Source organism: Telmatherina bonti (genome assembly GCF_933228915.1).
Source record: "Telmatherina bonti genome assembly, chromosome: 23".
Classification (NCBI taxonomy): Eukaryota; Metazoa; Chordata; class Actinopteri; order Atheriniformes; family Telmatherinidae; genus Telmatherina; species Telmatherina bonti.
Window position 1 is genome coordinate 19899454 of NC_136632.1, and position 18643 is coordinate 19918096.

An 18643-nucleotide genomic window follows, 5' to 3' on the forward strand; every position below is an offset into this window, starting at 1 on the left:
TAATATAAATTAAAACTAGATAAATTGCTCCATTGGATGAATATTTTCTATTCAGATTACTTGGTGGAGTCAAAACCATGACAAAACAGCAGAGGGGTGCTGATCTGTTTCCATTCGCTGCCTTTTCTTTTCAGAAAAAGATCAGGATAAAGCTGTTTGGGTTTCAGCTCCAAACAGCAACAGATAGCAGCTGTGTCACTTTTCGGATAAACTACATTGGTGCCGAGATTATTTTTAGAGAAGGATCGCGTAACACATTTTAGGCAACGTGTGCCCGACGCCGACGAGCTGCTGTGCGTCTTGGAGAAGGCAGCGACGCCGGAGACGCGCAACAGCAGCAGTCTGTTTGGAACCACCGGTTGAGATCATTCAGCACTTCCCAGCATCATCTATCTCCTGTCGGAACGTGGGATACAAGCTGACGACCTTCATCTTCCTGGAAATCATTCCTAAACAAACGATGTGCCTTCTTCTGGTCCCTCAAGACAGCAACAAAAGCGACGGATGAACGGGAGCGGAGATGCTGCGCACCACGTCCAAAACCGCGGAGTTTCTCTGAACAGGACTGTGGGTGTGTGCGCGCGTCGGGCTCGCCGTTGCCTCTGGACTGCACTCACCAACTTCCACCGCTTTAAATCAAGTCATGTCTGATACAGAGCGATGGGTAAGTTTGATGATAACGAGAGGATAATCCTCAACGTCGGGGGCACCAGGCACGAAACCTACAAAACCACCCTGAAGACCCTTCCGGGGACGCGACTGGCCCTGCTCGCCTCCGACTCGGACATCGACTCGGTGCTGGATCAGCTGCAACAAGTCCCCGGCTTTATCGAGTACAACGCACGGACCAACGAATACTTTTTCGACCGTCACCCGGGTGTGTTCGCCTACGTGCTCAACTACTACCGCACCGGCAAGCTCCACTGCCCGGCGGATGTGTGCGGACCGCTGTTCGAGGAAGAGCTCTCCTTCTGGGGCATCGATGAGACGGACGTGGAGCCCTGCTGTTGGATGACATACCGGCAGCACCGGGACGCGGAGGAGGCTCTGGACGTGTTTGAGCTGAACGTGGACAACGGGGACGAGGACGACGAGATAGGAAAGAGGCTCGGCATCGAGGACGTGGCTGCAGACGGGAATGTCAGCCTGTGGAGGAAGTGGCAACCGGTGATCTGGAATCTATTCGAGGATCCGTACTCATCCAGGGCTGCGCGGGTAAGGGCGCGCCGCTGCGCGTGAGGCTCCCCGCTCACGCCTCACTCTCATTCACAAAAACATCTCACAAATCCTATAAGTTCCCTTTAAGCTTCTACAGTTTCTTCTCATGGTTTGGATTGGAGTGGGAGTTTTTCATGGTATTCCCCTTTTCACCAATTTAATTTTGTTCTTCTGGAGCCACATGTGTAAGAAGGTTATCATCTCACTTCAAAAGATCAGATTGTCCTATTACGATAAATAAGGTTCAACACTACCTGGATATACAGGTTATTTATAGGGGATTGAGAGAATGTGCTCTAAACATGCAGTAGCCTACATTTGATGCTGATCATTTCAGCATGCATTTCATATCTGTGGCATTTATTACTTTCCAAAATGCCCTGAAACATGTCCCACCTTTATAAAATGTCACTTTGTCAGCTACAGGCATGGATCTAAGCATTTAATCTAGTTTTATTTAGAATGATACCATAAGAAAAATGTGGAATTTAAAATGCAGTACCTCATGGTGAACTAACATTCTGTATCTTTCGTCATCTGTTTTTTTTTTTTTATTTATTTTTTTTTTTTTTTTGATCTCTCTTAAAAAGTTGTTTGGAGAACAGTCTAGCAGTTTTCATCCAAAACTTAAAACAGCTGTTAAAATTGATAGTTTTGAATCTGAAACCTGCAATGGTTCATCATAAAGATTATGTTTTCATTATATAGTTATCATGCTATTATCTAATATTACACACTATTATCATAGTGTATTAATCAACATGGACAAAAGTTTTGGATTAGCTATAGAAGCTTTCTGTTCTGCACCACCAGTGAAAGACATGGACTCTGCTGAGCTCGCCTCAGGTTGCAGATGAATTCTGGGTAATGGGCAGCAAATCGTTTACTTACTGACACACAAGACTCAAAGACAGACACTAGACACTGCAGGCAATGATGTCATCTTATGTAAATGGAAATCAACGCAAACAGCTACACAAAAGCCTTCCTGAAGTCACAGAGAGCTTCCCACAGCCAAGCAGGTTCGACTAATGTTGGTGCTTTTCATCAAACGCAGAGTAAAGCCTGCTTCTGTTGTCCAGTCTCCGCTGTAAGAGGCAAAACGCTTGCTGAGCCATCACTGACTGGGGTGTGGCTGAGGATAGTTGATTAAAAGTTTTATTCATGTGGTTATATGTGAATTTAAGCTTAACTCAAGTGCATACAGTCAATGTTTTGAATGTATTTTACTTTTACAAATATCAGGTAACTAATGAAACATTTGTTTTAGATAGCAACCTATTCCCAAATGCTCTGAGTATCTTCAGAATCAGAAGGCCACAGTGAAGAAAATCCATCTGAATTTTTAGTTAGTAAATTTAATTTGATTTTCTGCTCACTTTCGTATATTTTAGTCTTCTGTATTTCTGAGAGACTGATTCGTCGTACTTCTCTGATAGTCTGTAAACCATGCAGAGGCATTATAAACAAAGGCCTTAAAGGGATATTTCTTTTATCTTTTCTTAGGTAATGTTTGTTTCATGTAAGTAGAGATGCACAGCGATAGACTCTTTTCATCTAAAGGAGACATTAGTTATGGTGTTTAGTAGTGTTACATACAGAACTTTCCATTCAGATTCCTGTTAACATGTCGTAGAGCAAGTGAGGGCCTTCGTCCTGAAAGTTTGATGTCTTCCTCTTCCAACATACCAGATTCAAATGAAAAAATCCCTTTGCAGACCTTGACAAGCTGTTGGATCCATTTGATTAGAATCAGATGTGCTGGACCAGGGACACGTGGAAAACCTGCAGAATTCCGGCCTTCGAGGACCAGGGTTCCTTAATATATTGAAATGCACACAAAAATAAACATGGACATTCTTAAAAACAATTCCATAGTTGCTTGTGTGGTTAACATTGTAAAACCGTATGTCTCAAGGACCCCTTGAAGACTTTGGTGTGACGCAATAACACTATAAGGCTGAAAATACACCTACTTTTATTTGACGTGTAAGCATAATTGTTTATATACTTACATGTGTACTATCTTTATTACCAAATGATTCCACTAGGAGGGATATTAGAGAACTGGATATAGTTGCCAAGTCTGTAGTTTAAACAAAACAAACAAGGCAACAACAGAAGAGATGGGTATTAGGATAATTTTGGGATCACAGCAGTAATTACTGTATCATAGATGATATATAAGCCATCTAAACTTGTCTTCTAAACTTTCAGTCATTTTTACTGCCATCATTTTCCTGCTGTGCGCTTGCAGCTTGTGTGGTATCCATTGCTGAGGACTTGCACAAATTACACTCTTAACACAAAACACACGAGGCAGCCATGATAAACATGTCCATGCATAATAAAAAGCAAATCTATTTTCACTTGAAGATGACCCGTTACTTGAACCAAATGACAAGCGGAGCACTCTCAGTTTGAGAAGCAGAGAATCTCATTTAAGCACTGCTTCACTTTGGCACCAAATGGTTGCTTTCTTAACCCAAAAACATCTGTGTTAAGCTAGCAACAGCATGACAGACTGGTGGTTGAGAAAATATTGCAAATGGAGCAGCGTAAAAATAAAAAAAATGTAGCATTTGCAAGACCCACGGTAAGCTTATAAGGTCTGAGCTGTTTTTGGTTAAAACATACTCTTCTGTTGTTCCCATCTTGAGCATCTCTTAGCTTGTCAGCCCTCTTATCTGCTTCCACGGCCTGCTGTTTAGTGCAGGTAAGGCTACATAGGCTATAGTCTGTAAAATATGCCACCTTTCAGTTTCAGTTTAATGAATGATTACGCTGCATGGTTGTGGTTTGAAGGCTTTTTCAGAGGTGCAAATCCAGCTTTAAAAGTTTCTCAAAGAAATGGTCACAATCAGTTTTAATGCAAATAAGGCTAATGCCATGCATTAGTTTTATCTTCACTGATTTAACTCTGCTATGTAAAGTCAGTATTTTTAGTGATCATAGTTCTCACAAACACCTTTTTTAATACATCTAGTAGCTAAAAACAGAGCAGCGCAGTCGGATTTGGTTTCATGTGCTGCGATTACATCATTCCTCCTCTTCACTCGTCTTACAGGTGGCAGCATGAGAAGGACTATGAGGTTGATGTTTGAACAAAGGAAGGAGTGTTTTTGGTTTACATAACACCCCACCAGATAACAGTAGCAGATACAAAGCAAACACCTTTAATTTAATGCTTGCTTTTTTTTTTTTTTTTTTTTTGAGGAGGTGATTTTTGTTTCTGGCACAGCACGCAAAGACAAAAATATCTCCTGAATGTGTTTGTCTTACAGTTCAACCCTTAACAGAATTTTACAAACCAAGTTCCTGAGATTAAAAGGCTGATCTGTAACATAGATAGGATATGAGTATTTGTTTAATTTTTTTCATCATATCCTCTCACTCTTAATAAAACGGGAGGTGTTTGCTGGTGAAAAGGTGGATGAGTTGAATCAGTTCTTACTCTGATATTTGACCTCTTTTTTTTTTTTTTTCCTCCAATTCATTTCAACCTTTTACAGAAATGAATGGCAGGGATTAGTCATCAAATTTATAAGGCACATTAAATGAAACGTGTATTTTGTAATTAGGCAAATGCAAGATGCGAGTTTGGAAAACTTTTAATAACTTTGCATCACAGGCAGCTTGTCAATCGCACTTAAACTTCCAAATGGAAAGTGAAAATGTCCTAAACTAAATTATTGTCCTGCTGCCCCTTGTTCCTGTCTACCCGACTTTATTGGTAATTTCTTGGAAGTGTGTCCTGGCAATTACCCTGCTGACAGAAGAACTAACTCGAATGTAACTGAGGTAAATACTGAATTGATTTTAACAAGGCTTTACTGGCAGTACAGCGCAGATGGAGCTGAATGCTTGTTTACGGCACGCATACATCTGTTTCGTGTCAGTAGGAAATCACTTTTCCCTGATAGACGTGAGAAAGAATGTGTGTTTGTGCAAGGGGAAGAGAGTTGAGTGGGCCTGAAAGAACCTTCGCAGGGCACTAATGTGCTGCCTGACAAGTTGTTATGGGAGAGAAATGTGGAGTTATCCTTCATGCTACGTGAAGGTGGGATTTCAGCCCGATCACCCGACACCACAGAGAGAACAGTATTAACAGTAACTGGAATGATATTCAACATCATGCTTGGGTGGTTAGTAAAAAGATCGATGGATCCCGAGTGTCCTTCAGAATATTTAACATATGACAGTTATTTTCTTGTGGTTGCTTACTAGGGCTGTGACAATACACTTTTGTCCGCATTTGATTCAATTCCGATTATTTGGGTGCTGATTCGATTAAAATTGCAATTCTCAGAATTGTTCAATGTTGATCCTTTTTGTAGATTAAAAACAATTTTTTTTTGTTGTTTTTATAAAACTTCTTTTTGCTAATAATTTTTCTTGATTTCAGTTAAGAGAAAACAACACAGTAGCCAGATCATCATTCTGCTGCTATAATACCCAAGAAGACAAGTAAAAAGATCAATAAAACCAATAAAAATGAAAAAAAAATATAGTTAATTAATTTTATTTAATTGAAAAAAAATCGATTTTTTAACAAAAAAAAAGTCAATTTTAAAATTGTGAAACAAAAAATCCAGATTTTCAATTATTCAACTTGATTTTTCCACCCCTATTGCTTAGCATGGAGAAAGGCCATGAGTCTCTGGTTCTGGTCAGACTTGGGATTATCATAACAGGTGATTGGATTAGTCCATTCCATTCCATTCTATTCTATTCTATTCTATTCTATTCTATTCTATTCTATTCTATTCTATTCTATTCTATTCTATTCTATTCTACAGTCATTTAACAGACGCTTTTATCCAAAGCGACTCACATATGAGAGTGAGAACAACACAAGCTACAGGCTGTCTGTAGCGAACACAATCAGATTCTACTTTTCACTCAATTTTGAAAGAAATCCTGTCTTTAAAATGAAAATGCATTGTTGTTTTTAAAAAGCAGGAGGCAAAAGCTCTGCTCTGTCAGAGGCAAGATAAAGAAGGCGCTCCTGTACAGAGTTTATTAAAGAAGAAAAATCCCAGGACTCCGTTAAATGATCAGACATTGAGGGGCCAAACAAGCTAAATCAGTCTGAGAACCAACTAAAGATGTTTCTAGTGCCCCCTGTCATGATGAAATTCTGCAGTTTATGAAAAGACATCTTTATATTTCCATTTATGCAAATGAAGCCAATTGCATGAGCTCTCTCTCAATTTGGCCGTGCTCATATGTCCACATATGTCCCAGACAGTCTCTGAATCTGATCTTACTGATGAGTTCTAAGTGCATCTTCAATGCATTGTACCCCATTTAGCTTTATCCAGTTCTATAAAGAGATTTACAATGTCTTCCTCAACGTCTAAGTACTTGCTGCTGTCCATCTGTGATTGGATAGCTCAGGTTGCATTGTCTTACCACGTCTAAACAAGGCTTTATGGTAAGGGTATTGTCCAAGTTTGATAAATGGACCTAATTCGAATACAGAGTTGAAATCTTAAAGGACTGAAGGTTTTGTTTCTATCTGTAGACGAAACATCTGCTTTCATTTCTACATTTGTTTTCCAAGACAACAGCATTGTTATGGCATTTGACCTAAATTTCTATCTGCGTGTAGCCATGACCTTTTTTGGTGATGACAGAAACATTAATCGGAGAAATGACACAACTGGATTCAAACAGGTGATGCTGCGGTTCACGGTTGCCTAATCTACACAACTGCTGCACATTAGGTCCTCAGGTACCATGTTTATGCAAACACAAGAGCTGACAGAGGGGACAAAAGTAAAAGAAAAACACTTGCAACAGGAACACTTGTTTTGATGGGAATGTAATGGTTGGAAATACCAATCTAACTGGACTACAGACCTCCTGTCACAACTGATTTGAAAATTTTCTTGCAACAGCTTCATTAATAACAAGATAAGTGATGTCAGAGCACATGTCAGAGTCAGATGAGCTGTCTGTAGCCGTTCATGAGTTTGTCTCTCCAGGTGAGATGAATCTCCAAAGTCTGATCCATTTCTTTAAGCAACTCTTCCACGACTGTTCGTGTGCCAGCAGTCAGCAGTAGCAGGCGTGCTTCTCTGGGCTCCCCACGCTGTTGCTATTGTTGTAGCCATCCTGCTCTTTCCTCACACTCCTCAACGCTGCCTCTTTAATATTAAGAGCGGCTGTCGGTGTGTTCACTGGTCTGTGTGAAACAAGTGAGAATTCCTGACTGTTCTTGCAAGGCGAACATGTACGGTTGTTTTCTGTTTGTGTCTGTGTATGTATATGTTCTCCAACATTTTAATCTGTTTGTTTGTCCCTCTCATGTCTCTGTAGTTGGCCATTGCTGGATTGGGATGGTAATAAAAATGAAAAAAAGAAAAAACACACCCACCTTTTTTCCATTTCTCATATCAGTGCCTTAAAATAAAGGTTTAATAGATGCCTGACTCTATAATCTCCTCCTAACATAGACTGATGTGTCCCCCCCCCCCCCACCCCCCACACACACCCAGCACATCACTCCATGATCCCATCTGAGACTGCAGCTTGCTTTCTGCCACTTAAGAGGTTAAAAACCCAAACCGTCTGGGTGCTGGCTGCCGCATGCCTGAAGATACCAAAGCCAGGCTGCACGCTCAGCCTGCCTGTTGTCATGGCAACATCATCACTCATCACCACGGCCTGTTTTCATTGAGATCCGGTTGGTCCGTGAAACTGATTTCAGAAACCTGCTCGACTGTGAACACTTATTGCTCAGTAACCCCTTGTGTGCTAGCTTGTTAGTTCTGTGGCAGTAATGGGGGGGGGGGGTGGAGAGTGTTGGAGTGTCACTAACACATCCAGTCCATGTGTGCATGTCTCTAACTACGAGATACACAGAAAATGTACATGCTATTGTGCTTTAGCATCTTCACTGAATGAGGCTGTCTAACTCGAGCTACAGGTGTACTCCAGCCTACAGGTGCGTAATCACAAAGCCCAGTTAAGCAGTGTTTGGTGTTGGAGGAGGACAGAAAATGCATCTGATCTGCCTCAAACAGACGGCAAGACCTTGCTGAGTAAATAAGGTCTGACGTGTCAACAGCAGCAGACCTGACACCGAGTAGGAGAGCAGGGCAAATGGCTGCCTGAACGTGGGCGTTGACGGCACACTGCTGGGCATGTTTGTAGCCACTGCCAGTCACATTAATTTGACCTGCCAATCATCATCCTGTACTGCTTTGCTTGACCATAATAACTCAGTGTACAGGAGTGGAGTTGAGGCCTGCAGCTGAGGTTCGTATGAGTAAGACCTCAGCAGCACCAAAGATGTAGTGAAAGGTGTAATGTCAGATGTGTGTTTCTTTACACAACGTTTGGTAGTGCATTTGTTGCTAAGCACTCATCACGGCAGTGTTCATGCTCTGCAGTTTGTACTTATTAGCACCCTGGTGTGGTAACTTTGACACTGATATAGTATATGTCGGCATTATGTATACTATATTACATACAAATATACACATATCACATACAGACACACACACACACACACACACACACATATATATATATATATATATATATATATATATATATATATACATACATACGTACATAGACATACATTATATATATATATATATATAATTGCATTGTTATAATTATGGGGCAAGCAAAATCTAGTTCTACTTAGAAGAGAGCAGGTGCTTTAGTATAATATAGTAGTTTAGTAGTAGTAGTAGTAGTAGTAGTAGTAGTAGTAGTTTAGTATAGTAGTTTAGTAGTAGTAGTAGTAGTAGTAGTTTAGTATAGTAGTTTAGTAGTAGTAGTAGTAGTAGTAGTAGTAGTAGTTTAGTATAGTAGTTTAGTAGTAGTAGTAGTTTAGTATAGTAGTTTAGTAGTAATAGTAGTTTAGTATAGTAGTAGTAGTAGTAGTAGTAGTAGTAGTAGTAGTTTAGTATAGTAGTAGTAGTAGTAGTAGTTTAGTATAGTAGTTTAGTAGTAGTAGTAGTAGTAGTAGTAGTTTAGTATAGTAGTTTAGTAGTAGTAGTAGTTTAGTATAGTAGTAGTAGTAGTAGTTTAGTATAGTAGTTTGGTAGTAGTAGTAGTTTAGTATAGTAGTTTGGTAGTAGTAGTAGTAGTAGTAGTAGTAGTTTAGTATAGTAGTTTAGTAGTAGTAGTAGTTTAGTAGTAGTAGTAGTTTAGTATAGTAGTTTAGTAGTAATAGTAGTTTAGTATAGTAGTAGTAGTAGTAGTAGTAGTTTAGTATAGTAGTAGTAGTAGTAGTAGTAGTTTAGTATAGTAGTTTGGTAGTAGTAGTAGTTTAGTATAGTAGTTTGGTAGTAGTAGTAGTTTAGTATAGTAGTTTGGTAGTAGTAGTAGTAGTAGTAGTAGTAGTAGTTTAGTATAGTAGTTTAGTAGTAGTAGTAGTTTAGTATAGTAGTTTAGTAGTAGTAGTAGTTTAGTATAGTAGTTTAGTAGTAGTAGTAGTTTAGTATAGTAGTTTAGTAGTAATAGTAGTTTAGTATAGTAGTAGTAGTAGTAGTAGTAGTTTAGTATAGTAGTAGTAGTAGTAGTAGTTTAGTATAGTAGTAGTAGTAGTAGTAGTTTAGTATAGTAGTTTGGTAGTAGTAGTAGTTTAGTATAGTAGTTTGGTAGTAGTAGTAGTTTAGTATAGTAGTTTGGTAGTGCAACAAGCTCCCATCGTTGTTGCCGACACAGATCAAGTGGCACCTCATGAAACGCCTAGCAAGATCATCTTTAAGCATATATGTATGTCATTTTAACAGAGTAATAGAGAGAGAATACTTCTGAAGATGCCAGTTTTACAGAAAAAGACGCCAAGATAATTATCTAATGGGCAACAAACAAGAATGATATAAAAATACAGAGAATCTTTGTGGATAAGGTCTTTTAATTTCCATTAGTTTAATATGTCTTAAAAGGATTTTATGTATCTTTCTTAATTATATTTTCAGATTAAAAGAAAAAATGTTAATAGTGCATATCTTTACATCAAGTCATCTTTATTTTATTATTAATTTAAAAAAATTCACAATAAAACAATGAAACAGAAATCTAAAAGTGATATTAAAATCTGCGGTAAGATGAAATTTGCACGGTTTGTAAGGGAATGGAAAAAAAGAAGTTATGTATTAAGCAGTGGTTTGAGATGGTGGGAGCAGACTTGATGTGAAGTGATGGATTGTTCCACGATTTTGGAGCTCCACTGCCAAATCTTGATCAGCTTTTGTTTGTTGTCTGGTTCTAGTCACATCTAGAAAAAGTTGGTTGGCAAACCACATATTGAATCCTGGTATGAATAAGCTAAAAAATTACAACTGGTTCCTGTTTTCTAGCTGATTATTCTGGGTGGAGATTGTGTGTTTCACTCTCCGCCAGAGGCATGAAAATGTAGAGCTGCATCTGATCTTACTGATCTGAGTTGATCAGATTTCTATCAGAGCTTTGATCAAATTCTTCCACATCTTCTCCATGAGCCATTTCTCAAGTCCAGAGCTGTCTACTATCCCCCATGTGTGTATTTTTCGGTTGCGTTTACCTGCGGTGCTGAGCGCTGAACCCACAATGCTCTCTCTATTTGGTCCGCGTGAAACAGACCAAGACCTGCATTTATAGGCAGACTGAGTCCGCTTCTTTGATTCAAATCAGAATTAGTTTGCACATTCACACTGAAAGGCTGATGTGAATGTGCCCTGATGTAAAGCATCTTGAGATGGCATTGCCGTGATTTGACGCTATATAAATAAAGTTGAATTTAAGTTGAATTGAATGTGAATGAGGCAGGATTAAACTGAAGTTGGAAAAACTTGAAATATAGATCACTCTTGTTTGTATTGTTGTTAATTTGGGTTTATTTCTCTGACAAAAACCAGAGAACATTTTTAAATGGTTTATCAGCGATCTGAAATGCGTTTCTTTATTCCATGTTGTGTTTGTTCTTATTTTTCTTGGCTTGGCAACTCCTCCAGAGGTTCCTCAACTATTGGTTCATTAAATCTTTTCAAAATTCGACCTGTGTTAAAGATCATCACTGACGTACAAAAGCTGTTAGGTTCTTTGAGGATTAGACCCAAACATTGACTGGATACCCACAATCCTTCACTCTGTGTGAGGCTTGATCAACATGGACAGACACGTTGTACCTGATAAATATGACTTAAATCACCCTTGTTAGCTCCATTAAATCCAGTGACATGAACCAGTCCTTGGCAAGCTGTTAAATGTGCCTTAATAAGGTAGTTATAACATGCAACACAAATTCACACAATCTACCTTAAAGGAAACATCAACATTCAGTCTAAGTGTGCACAATTTTAAAGGCTGCTTTCTTAAGTAACTTAATTATCTGTATGCCATGTTAGAAATATTGGTATTAACTTATTCAGGAAGAGTAAATATGCAAAGGTGGGAAATGCTACACTGTAATAACAAAGGTGTGCAATCAGCACCTTCAACAACTGGCTAAACTGGTTGTTGCATGTTTAGTTTCACCAGTTCAGATAATACATGACTAAGTGCAGACTCAAGTGCAGGACACAGATGATCAGTTACTGAACCAGATAGGGGGAAGGAGCAACAAAGTGGAAGAAAAGAATTTAAGGGGGACAAAAAAAAAAAGACACAAAGAAACAAAGCTGAAAAATAGGGTGACATTTCTGAAGGAGTTCCTTCTCGGAGAACAGAAAGCAGCAGGGCTGTTGGATAGTTGATGAGGAAGACTTGCTCTGCATGCATGATTGGACCGCACCGTTCTGCTGCTCGTACTCAGCCGATTCCCATCAGGTCTTGTTCTGTACGCAAGTGTGCCTGTTCCACTCACACACAGTCACATGCTTTGAGCTGAAATGACGAATATGCCTACTCTGTTTTTCTCTTGTAAAAGGACTTTTAAATTATTACACAGCAGATTAAAGTGCCAGATTTGACATACATGTTACTCTGAAGGATTACAGTGGGTCTCTCTGACTGATTCCTTCCTCCTGTAGACATTTCTAACACATTTAGAATAAAGCAATTAATTAAGAATTTGTTTTAGGTCAGTACAAAACCTGGTTTTATGGTTACAGTTCGGTTCTCTTTAGGTACAGTAAAGGAAGAAAACAAACAAATCTGCCCAACTTTGGTTGAAACAGGAACATATTTATGAGATTTAAAAAAAAAACAGCTTGCAGTAAATTCTGCAATCTAAGATTCTGAAATAAAACTATAATATAAACAGATCTGTTTCATAGCCAGGATCTGCACATACATGTAAGAGAGGGATGGATATTTCTTAAAAAAAAAAAAAAAAAAAAAAAAAAAAGAAAGAAAAAGATTATTCAACCAAACTTGTACAAATATAAATTTAACCACAATTTTAGAATGTTTTCTATTAAAAGTAAAGTTTCTATAGTTGTTTTTTTTTTTTTTTTAATAAAACATTGTTTGGACGAGCACATGTTCAGATCAAGTGCATTCTAAGAAAAAACCCTTCAACCTTTATTTTATGTTTAATTTCCTTTTTAAAAAATATGTATTCGCTTATTGGTCCAGCATCTTTTAGCGATTAAAAGACAAGTTCAGGTTTTTGTTTGAGGCTTATTTAACAAGATTTGGGATTTTGGATGACAATGGAGACATATTTTTATGCACTTGATGAAATCTGTAGCACAGAGGATTAAAAGCTGCTTGTTTCTGCTTTCAAACAGGTTTGTTTTTATTCTGCATTGACTTTGTACAGCAGACAGCATGATATGCATCTCATTATGAAAAGCATTCTGCAGCATGAAATGAAAAAGCATGTTTGACCTTCCACAACAGCAGTGCTTCTCTTTGACCTTTTCAAGTGTTTCTACAGGTGTTAATTCAGCAGAGCAACTTACAGTGCTGCATTTATTAGCTCACTCTCGTCCCTAACTGTGTTTCTGTAAACACTGAAGCCAATTTTTCACACATGCAAGCCTGGAAACTTGCATAAATGTTAGAATAGAACGCCACCTAGTCATCTGATCATGTCAAGAGTTCTTCCACTGTATTTATAGGGCAGTGATATGATGATATATGGCTGACCTTACTTAAAAGTTAGATGGTGTTCTTTGTGCTGTGCCATGTACCAAGAACACGTTGCCTGTTTTCTGTATAGAGCAGGAGCAACCATAAGGGGCCCCTGTTGGGGCTCCTAGATGTTTGGGCTTAAAGCCAAGTTAACATTAGTTGATTATAAACCTGAGTCGCAGATAGACATCTGATCTGAGGTAAGTTGGAGTCTCAATCGAGCGTCATGCGTAATAAAAGAGAACATTTATGCCTTGGAATGGAAACCTAGCATATGGAAGAGTTGTGAGTGAGCCATCAATGATCTGCTGCCAATGGGAGTGCAAGTGACAAGGCCAGGTTACAAGAATATGAAGCAGATTATGAAGGAAAGTATGATGAAGAAACTGCGGTCTATTTGAGAAATTCTGTAAAGATGTGGTTAAATGTTGGTGAGAACACAGATGCTTCCTTTAAAATGATACCAGACTCAGGCAAGAAGCCCCAAAGAGCTATCTGCCCCCCTTTAACAAAACCAGGCGAACAAAACAGACTAACTTGACAAAATGTGATAAATGTGAAACTTAACTTGGCTTAAACAACTAAATGCCCCCAGAAGACCATGGACTGACTGAAAGTGCTTCTGTCTGCGACTGTTTCAACCTGGAGATTTGCTATTAAAAACAATAAATAAAAGTGAGCTAAGGCTGATTTGTGTCTTTTTAATCTTTGCCTCACTTTAATGGTGACTTCACAGTCTGACTGAATATTGGGCAGAAGGGTGTTGGAGTAAATACACAACAAAATCAGAGAAACCTTTGGTAAGGTGGATGTGCATCAGAGACAATAGTGTAGTTAAAAACTAAAAGACTTCCCATAAAGGCTTTGGGCTGTAAGATTAAACTTGTACTGGGCTGATTGCATCACCTTTAGTCTGAGCCCATTTAACTGAGAACACATTGAAGAGATGCTCCTTCACAGTGACTTGACATGCAATGTTCACATCAGTTCTTCAAGCTCAGCAGCTTTATTTACTTTTCCCTTCTCGTTACTCTGTTTTTAGCAACTTAAAATGGATTTGGAGTCTCATACTGGGGCATTAGTTGGGTTTTTGAAAGCTCAGTTGTCTCTGTGACATCTTAACTCATCAAAGTGTATGGCAACAGAGAACACTTCGGCAGCACAGCCTGAAAACCAGCATAAAAATGTTCCAAAATAGTGATTTTACAAAATAAATAAGTAGAAAACCCAAGAAAATACAACGAAATAATGTGGACTTTAAGTGACTTCAAATGGTTGAGGGGATTAAATTTTATTACTATATTTAGTGCTGTTAGCATGTTTACATATGTTTTGTAAATATTTGTGATATACATGTCATAATTTGATTCAGTTATAAATATTTGTTAAGTGCTGTTGGGATATTTTGCAGCAAACACATCATTTTCTACTCCAACACTGAGTTGTATGGCTGGCGTAGCTATTCTTTTCACCAACTCTGTTAAAGAGACACCACAACAAGCAATTACACTATCTAATGTATCATGTGGGGTGAATAAAATAAAATGAACATGATTGTTGCTGTCCGTGATAAGCAGCCACAAAGCGATCTTAATGAGCTTAGTCGCTGTGTAACCTCCTAAGTGACAGCAAGTATTGAAGTTACCCTTTGCCACCGTTTGCTTTTCGTCACATTTGGCAGGATGACACTTGCAGTGCAGAGCCTTTCACACTTCACAGGCAAATGTCAGGCCACATTTTCAGAGATGTTCATGCTAACAGCATCTTATTTATCTGCCAACAGTCACATTTATAGCATGGCTGGCTGTACTTGCCATCTTCACTGTTTTGAAAGTAGGTTTTTATAGATAATTTAGGTATAAACTACACTCTCAGGGTCAGGATACGAACTAAAAATAAGTTAAATTAGATGTCAGGAATGTGCACAACAGAGATGTCATCTCTATGCATGGAGACTAGTTGCAGGCTGACCCTTTTTGACAGCTTTGTTTGCAGCTGAAGTAGTGAGACATGTTGCTTGCTTTTGTCCCTAAAAAGTGAGACATGGTGATGAACTGGATGGTCTTTACTCGGTTACTTTGTCTGATACTAATTGCATGTCTGGGTACTGTGCCGCATCCACCTCTGACTTTCAGCTCTGCTCACATTTACTCTGGTTCAAAGATGAGAGGCTTTAAAGAGGATCCACTGTTTTGTGCTGCCACGTCTGAGCAAGCAGAGTTCAATTAGAAGACATGTGGAGCTCAGGTCAATGTTCATAAAAACATTTCAAGTGCAGCCTACAAGCTTATGTGAAATGGTGCGAACAAATGAAAGAGTTATGTATGCATGAGGTGGAGGTTACCTGGATCATATATTACAGTTTTTATCATTTTAGTGCAAAACATTGTTTATCTTTTAAAGAGTTCTAGCTAGCAGTTTGTCAGCTTGTTTGCTGCCATGTTTATCCCGTGTTTTTCTGATATCTATCATAAAATGTACAAGATTCCAAAAAGCTTGGAGTAAAATCGGAATCTTTGTAGAATAAAAAGAAATTCCCAAAGGAATGTATAAACATCTGGATGACTTGCACATGAATGGGAAAAATAAATGACAGCTTACCAAAAATGTATTTGATTGCAACTGTGATGATCTGATAATACTACCTGTTTATTTTACATTTTAAGTAAGTCTACTAATCTCTGGCTACGTTCAGACTGCAGGTAATCATGTACAATTTGGATATTTTTGTTAAATCCAATTCAGTTCAATCCAATCCAAAGTCAGTTCACATTTCTAATTAAATTGGACTTCTCCTGTATGAACATCATGCACACTTCCTCATGTGGAGAAGATACAATGACGTTAAAGTGAGTGTGTGTGACGTCCGCACCCATCACAAGGCATCGTTTTAATAGGTAGAGCATTTTGTGGAGCAGTGGCAGCAACATCTGTACATAGAAACGTGTAGGTAAGGAGTCGCCGCTGTGGAGGGAGAGTGATATGAGCGCCTTTACTGGGACCTGTCCAGGGTGCACCCTGCCTTTTGCCCAATGCTGGGACAGGCTTCAGCTTGCTGCGACCCTGAACTGGACTAAGCGGTCCTGTATGTGTTGCGTAGGTGGGTTTAGTGCAACCTGGCCATTTAGACTCAAGTCACATAGCAAAAGATCAGACACATATCAGATTTAGGACCACATATCCAAGCAGTCTGGGTCGCATTTGGGAAAAATCGGATCATTCAGACTGTTAGGAAAGTATAAAATACAGGTCACATAGGGGCACATATAACCGGATGTGAGTCACCTCCGCCTGCGGTCTGAATGAAGCCTTTTAGATCTAACAGTAGAAATGTTCTCATGAACAAAGTAAAACCAACAATTACTTGTTCCAGGAAGTATAACGTGCACATTTAGTGTTCAGTGCTTTAAATCTAAATTTCTAAATGTCATTGACTTTGATTGCTGTGTTCTACTATACTGTGACAATGGATAATCATGTTAGAATTACATGAATACACATTTTATTGTGACTTAATCCAGGATTGCCATTCTTATACCTAAAACACATACATGTTCATCAGTTTGCTCCTTAAATTACCAAACTTAAAAAAATATTTTTCACTATCTAAGACTGCATACTTTGCTTTGAATTTTAATAATCTATCTCCAGTTTTGTGCTCCATTAGTCACCAGGTGAGCAGCAGAAATTTACAAGTGTTCTTATTTTTACTACTACAGGTAAGAATGGGTTTAACTTTTAGGCGCTGTTGTCAACTCAGAGTGTAACATGATTACAGTAGGTAGTTCATGTTTGTCTCACATCATTAAAACTGTGTTGATTTGACAGTAACTGAGCTGTCGAAGCTCCAGGAAGACAAAAACACCTTTGTTGTAGTTTATTTTTTAATAACTTTACAGCTGCACCAGCAATTCAACACATTATCCAATTTAATTGAATTAAATTTAAGTTTGGTTTTAAACGTTACATTTTTTTTCCAATTTTATTTTAATCAGACTTTTTTGCTGTGCTTTTGACAAAACATCCCAAATGTGAGGCTAAATGTATTATTTAAAGCTCTCTATGACCACAAACTGGAGCAGCTGCTTCTTTTCTGTGGAGCTAAAATGGTAAATTCTGCTAATGTAACTTCTATCATGATTGCCAGGGGTTTTTCTGTCTAGTGATGATGATACATGGTAATGCAGCCTCCGGTCTGATATCGACTACAGTAAGTAACAGAGACCTCCCTGGAGGATTTTCACTGAAAGAAAAAACAAGAAAATGTTATCTACACAAAGGATTGGTCTGCTGAATATGTCCTCTGTCCTAGAAGACAATAATAAGGCACAGAATTGAGTTCTGCCATTTTTTTAAAATTATTATTTACATTTGGTAACAATCCTGTTTTTTTCTCATATACATAAGTATTGTTTTTTTCTTTATAAATGTGGAATTAAATGAAAAAATCTGTTTAAAAATGTCTAAGGTTACATTATTTTTAGGAATAACAGTGCTCTGTCGACTTTCTTTTTTTAATGCTCTTACTATCTATAGTACATCTTCCAGTTAGGTTCCCTGAGCCGGCGTTGGAATAAAATAGCCTGGCAGACTTCACACTTTGCTAACTGATTCTTCCACACATTAATCTGCCTTAATCTGGGTCTAATAAAAAAAAAGCAGGTAAGTAGATCTGGACAAGTTAGTTTGAGTTAAAATTGGATACATAATAAACACTCAGGAAAATCAATAGTTGCTTTTTCTTTACATAATATGTTAGTATAACCAGTTAGTATAACCAGTCGTAGAAGCACACACTTTTGTTGCTAGCTTTACTTTCAGGACCTGTGAAGGGGCTGAAGGCAACAAAACCATCTGCACTCGGATTTCTTCTCATCAGCTGACAGTTAAAAAGAAAGGATCCAAAATCAATCAGAACATTAACGCGAAAGATTTGAGTTTCTTCTATCTGAACTTTTATTCTAATATTTGCTTATTATCTTTGTGTAATTCTACTTTATTATCAAATTTTATCTTTTAAAGATACAGAAATCCTTTCTTCATTTGTATCAGTTAAACTACAAATACCTGAATTCCTGAGACAGATCTATTTTAGCTTCATATTAAATGGACTTTTCCAGTCATATTGGCCACTCAAAGTACTTTACACTGCATGTCACAGTCACCCATACACACACGCTCATATCCTGATCGTCACATCGCGGGGAAGTGAACGGTTTAGTGTCTTGCCCAAGGACAATTAGGCATGTAGTCAGGTGAAGCCTTAAATTGATTTACCAACTTTCTGGTGGAAAGACAACTGGCCATCTTTCTGAGCTACAGCCACCTTTACCATAATGTACAATTAGAGACTTTGGAATAATGAACATTTATTTACAAGCTCTGATTCTTATTGTGT

General features: G+C 38.3%; 1 protein-coding gene across 2 annotated transcripts in view; it reads left to right on the plus strand.

Moving 5' to 3' along the window:
* The first annotated feature begins 331 nt into the window (after positions 1 to 331).
* kcnc2 (potassium voltage-gated channel, Shaw-related subfamily, member 2) overlaps positions 332 to 18643 on the plus strand; it is a 100531-nt gene continuing 82219 nt past the window's right edge. For both annotated transcript variants that reach the window (XM_079263101.1, XM_079263102.1), the window contains exon 1: positions 332 to 1215. In XM_079263101.1, coding sequence (XP_079119227.1) covers positions 661 to 1215 — 555 coding nt within the window. In that variant the 5' untranslated portion in view covers positions 332 to 660. The remainder of the gene's footprint in view (positions 1216 to 18643) is intronic.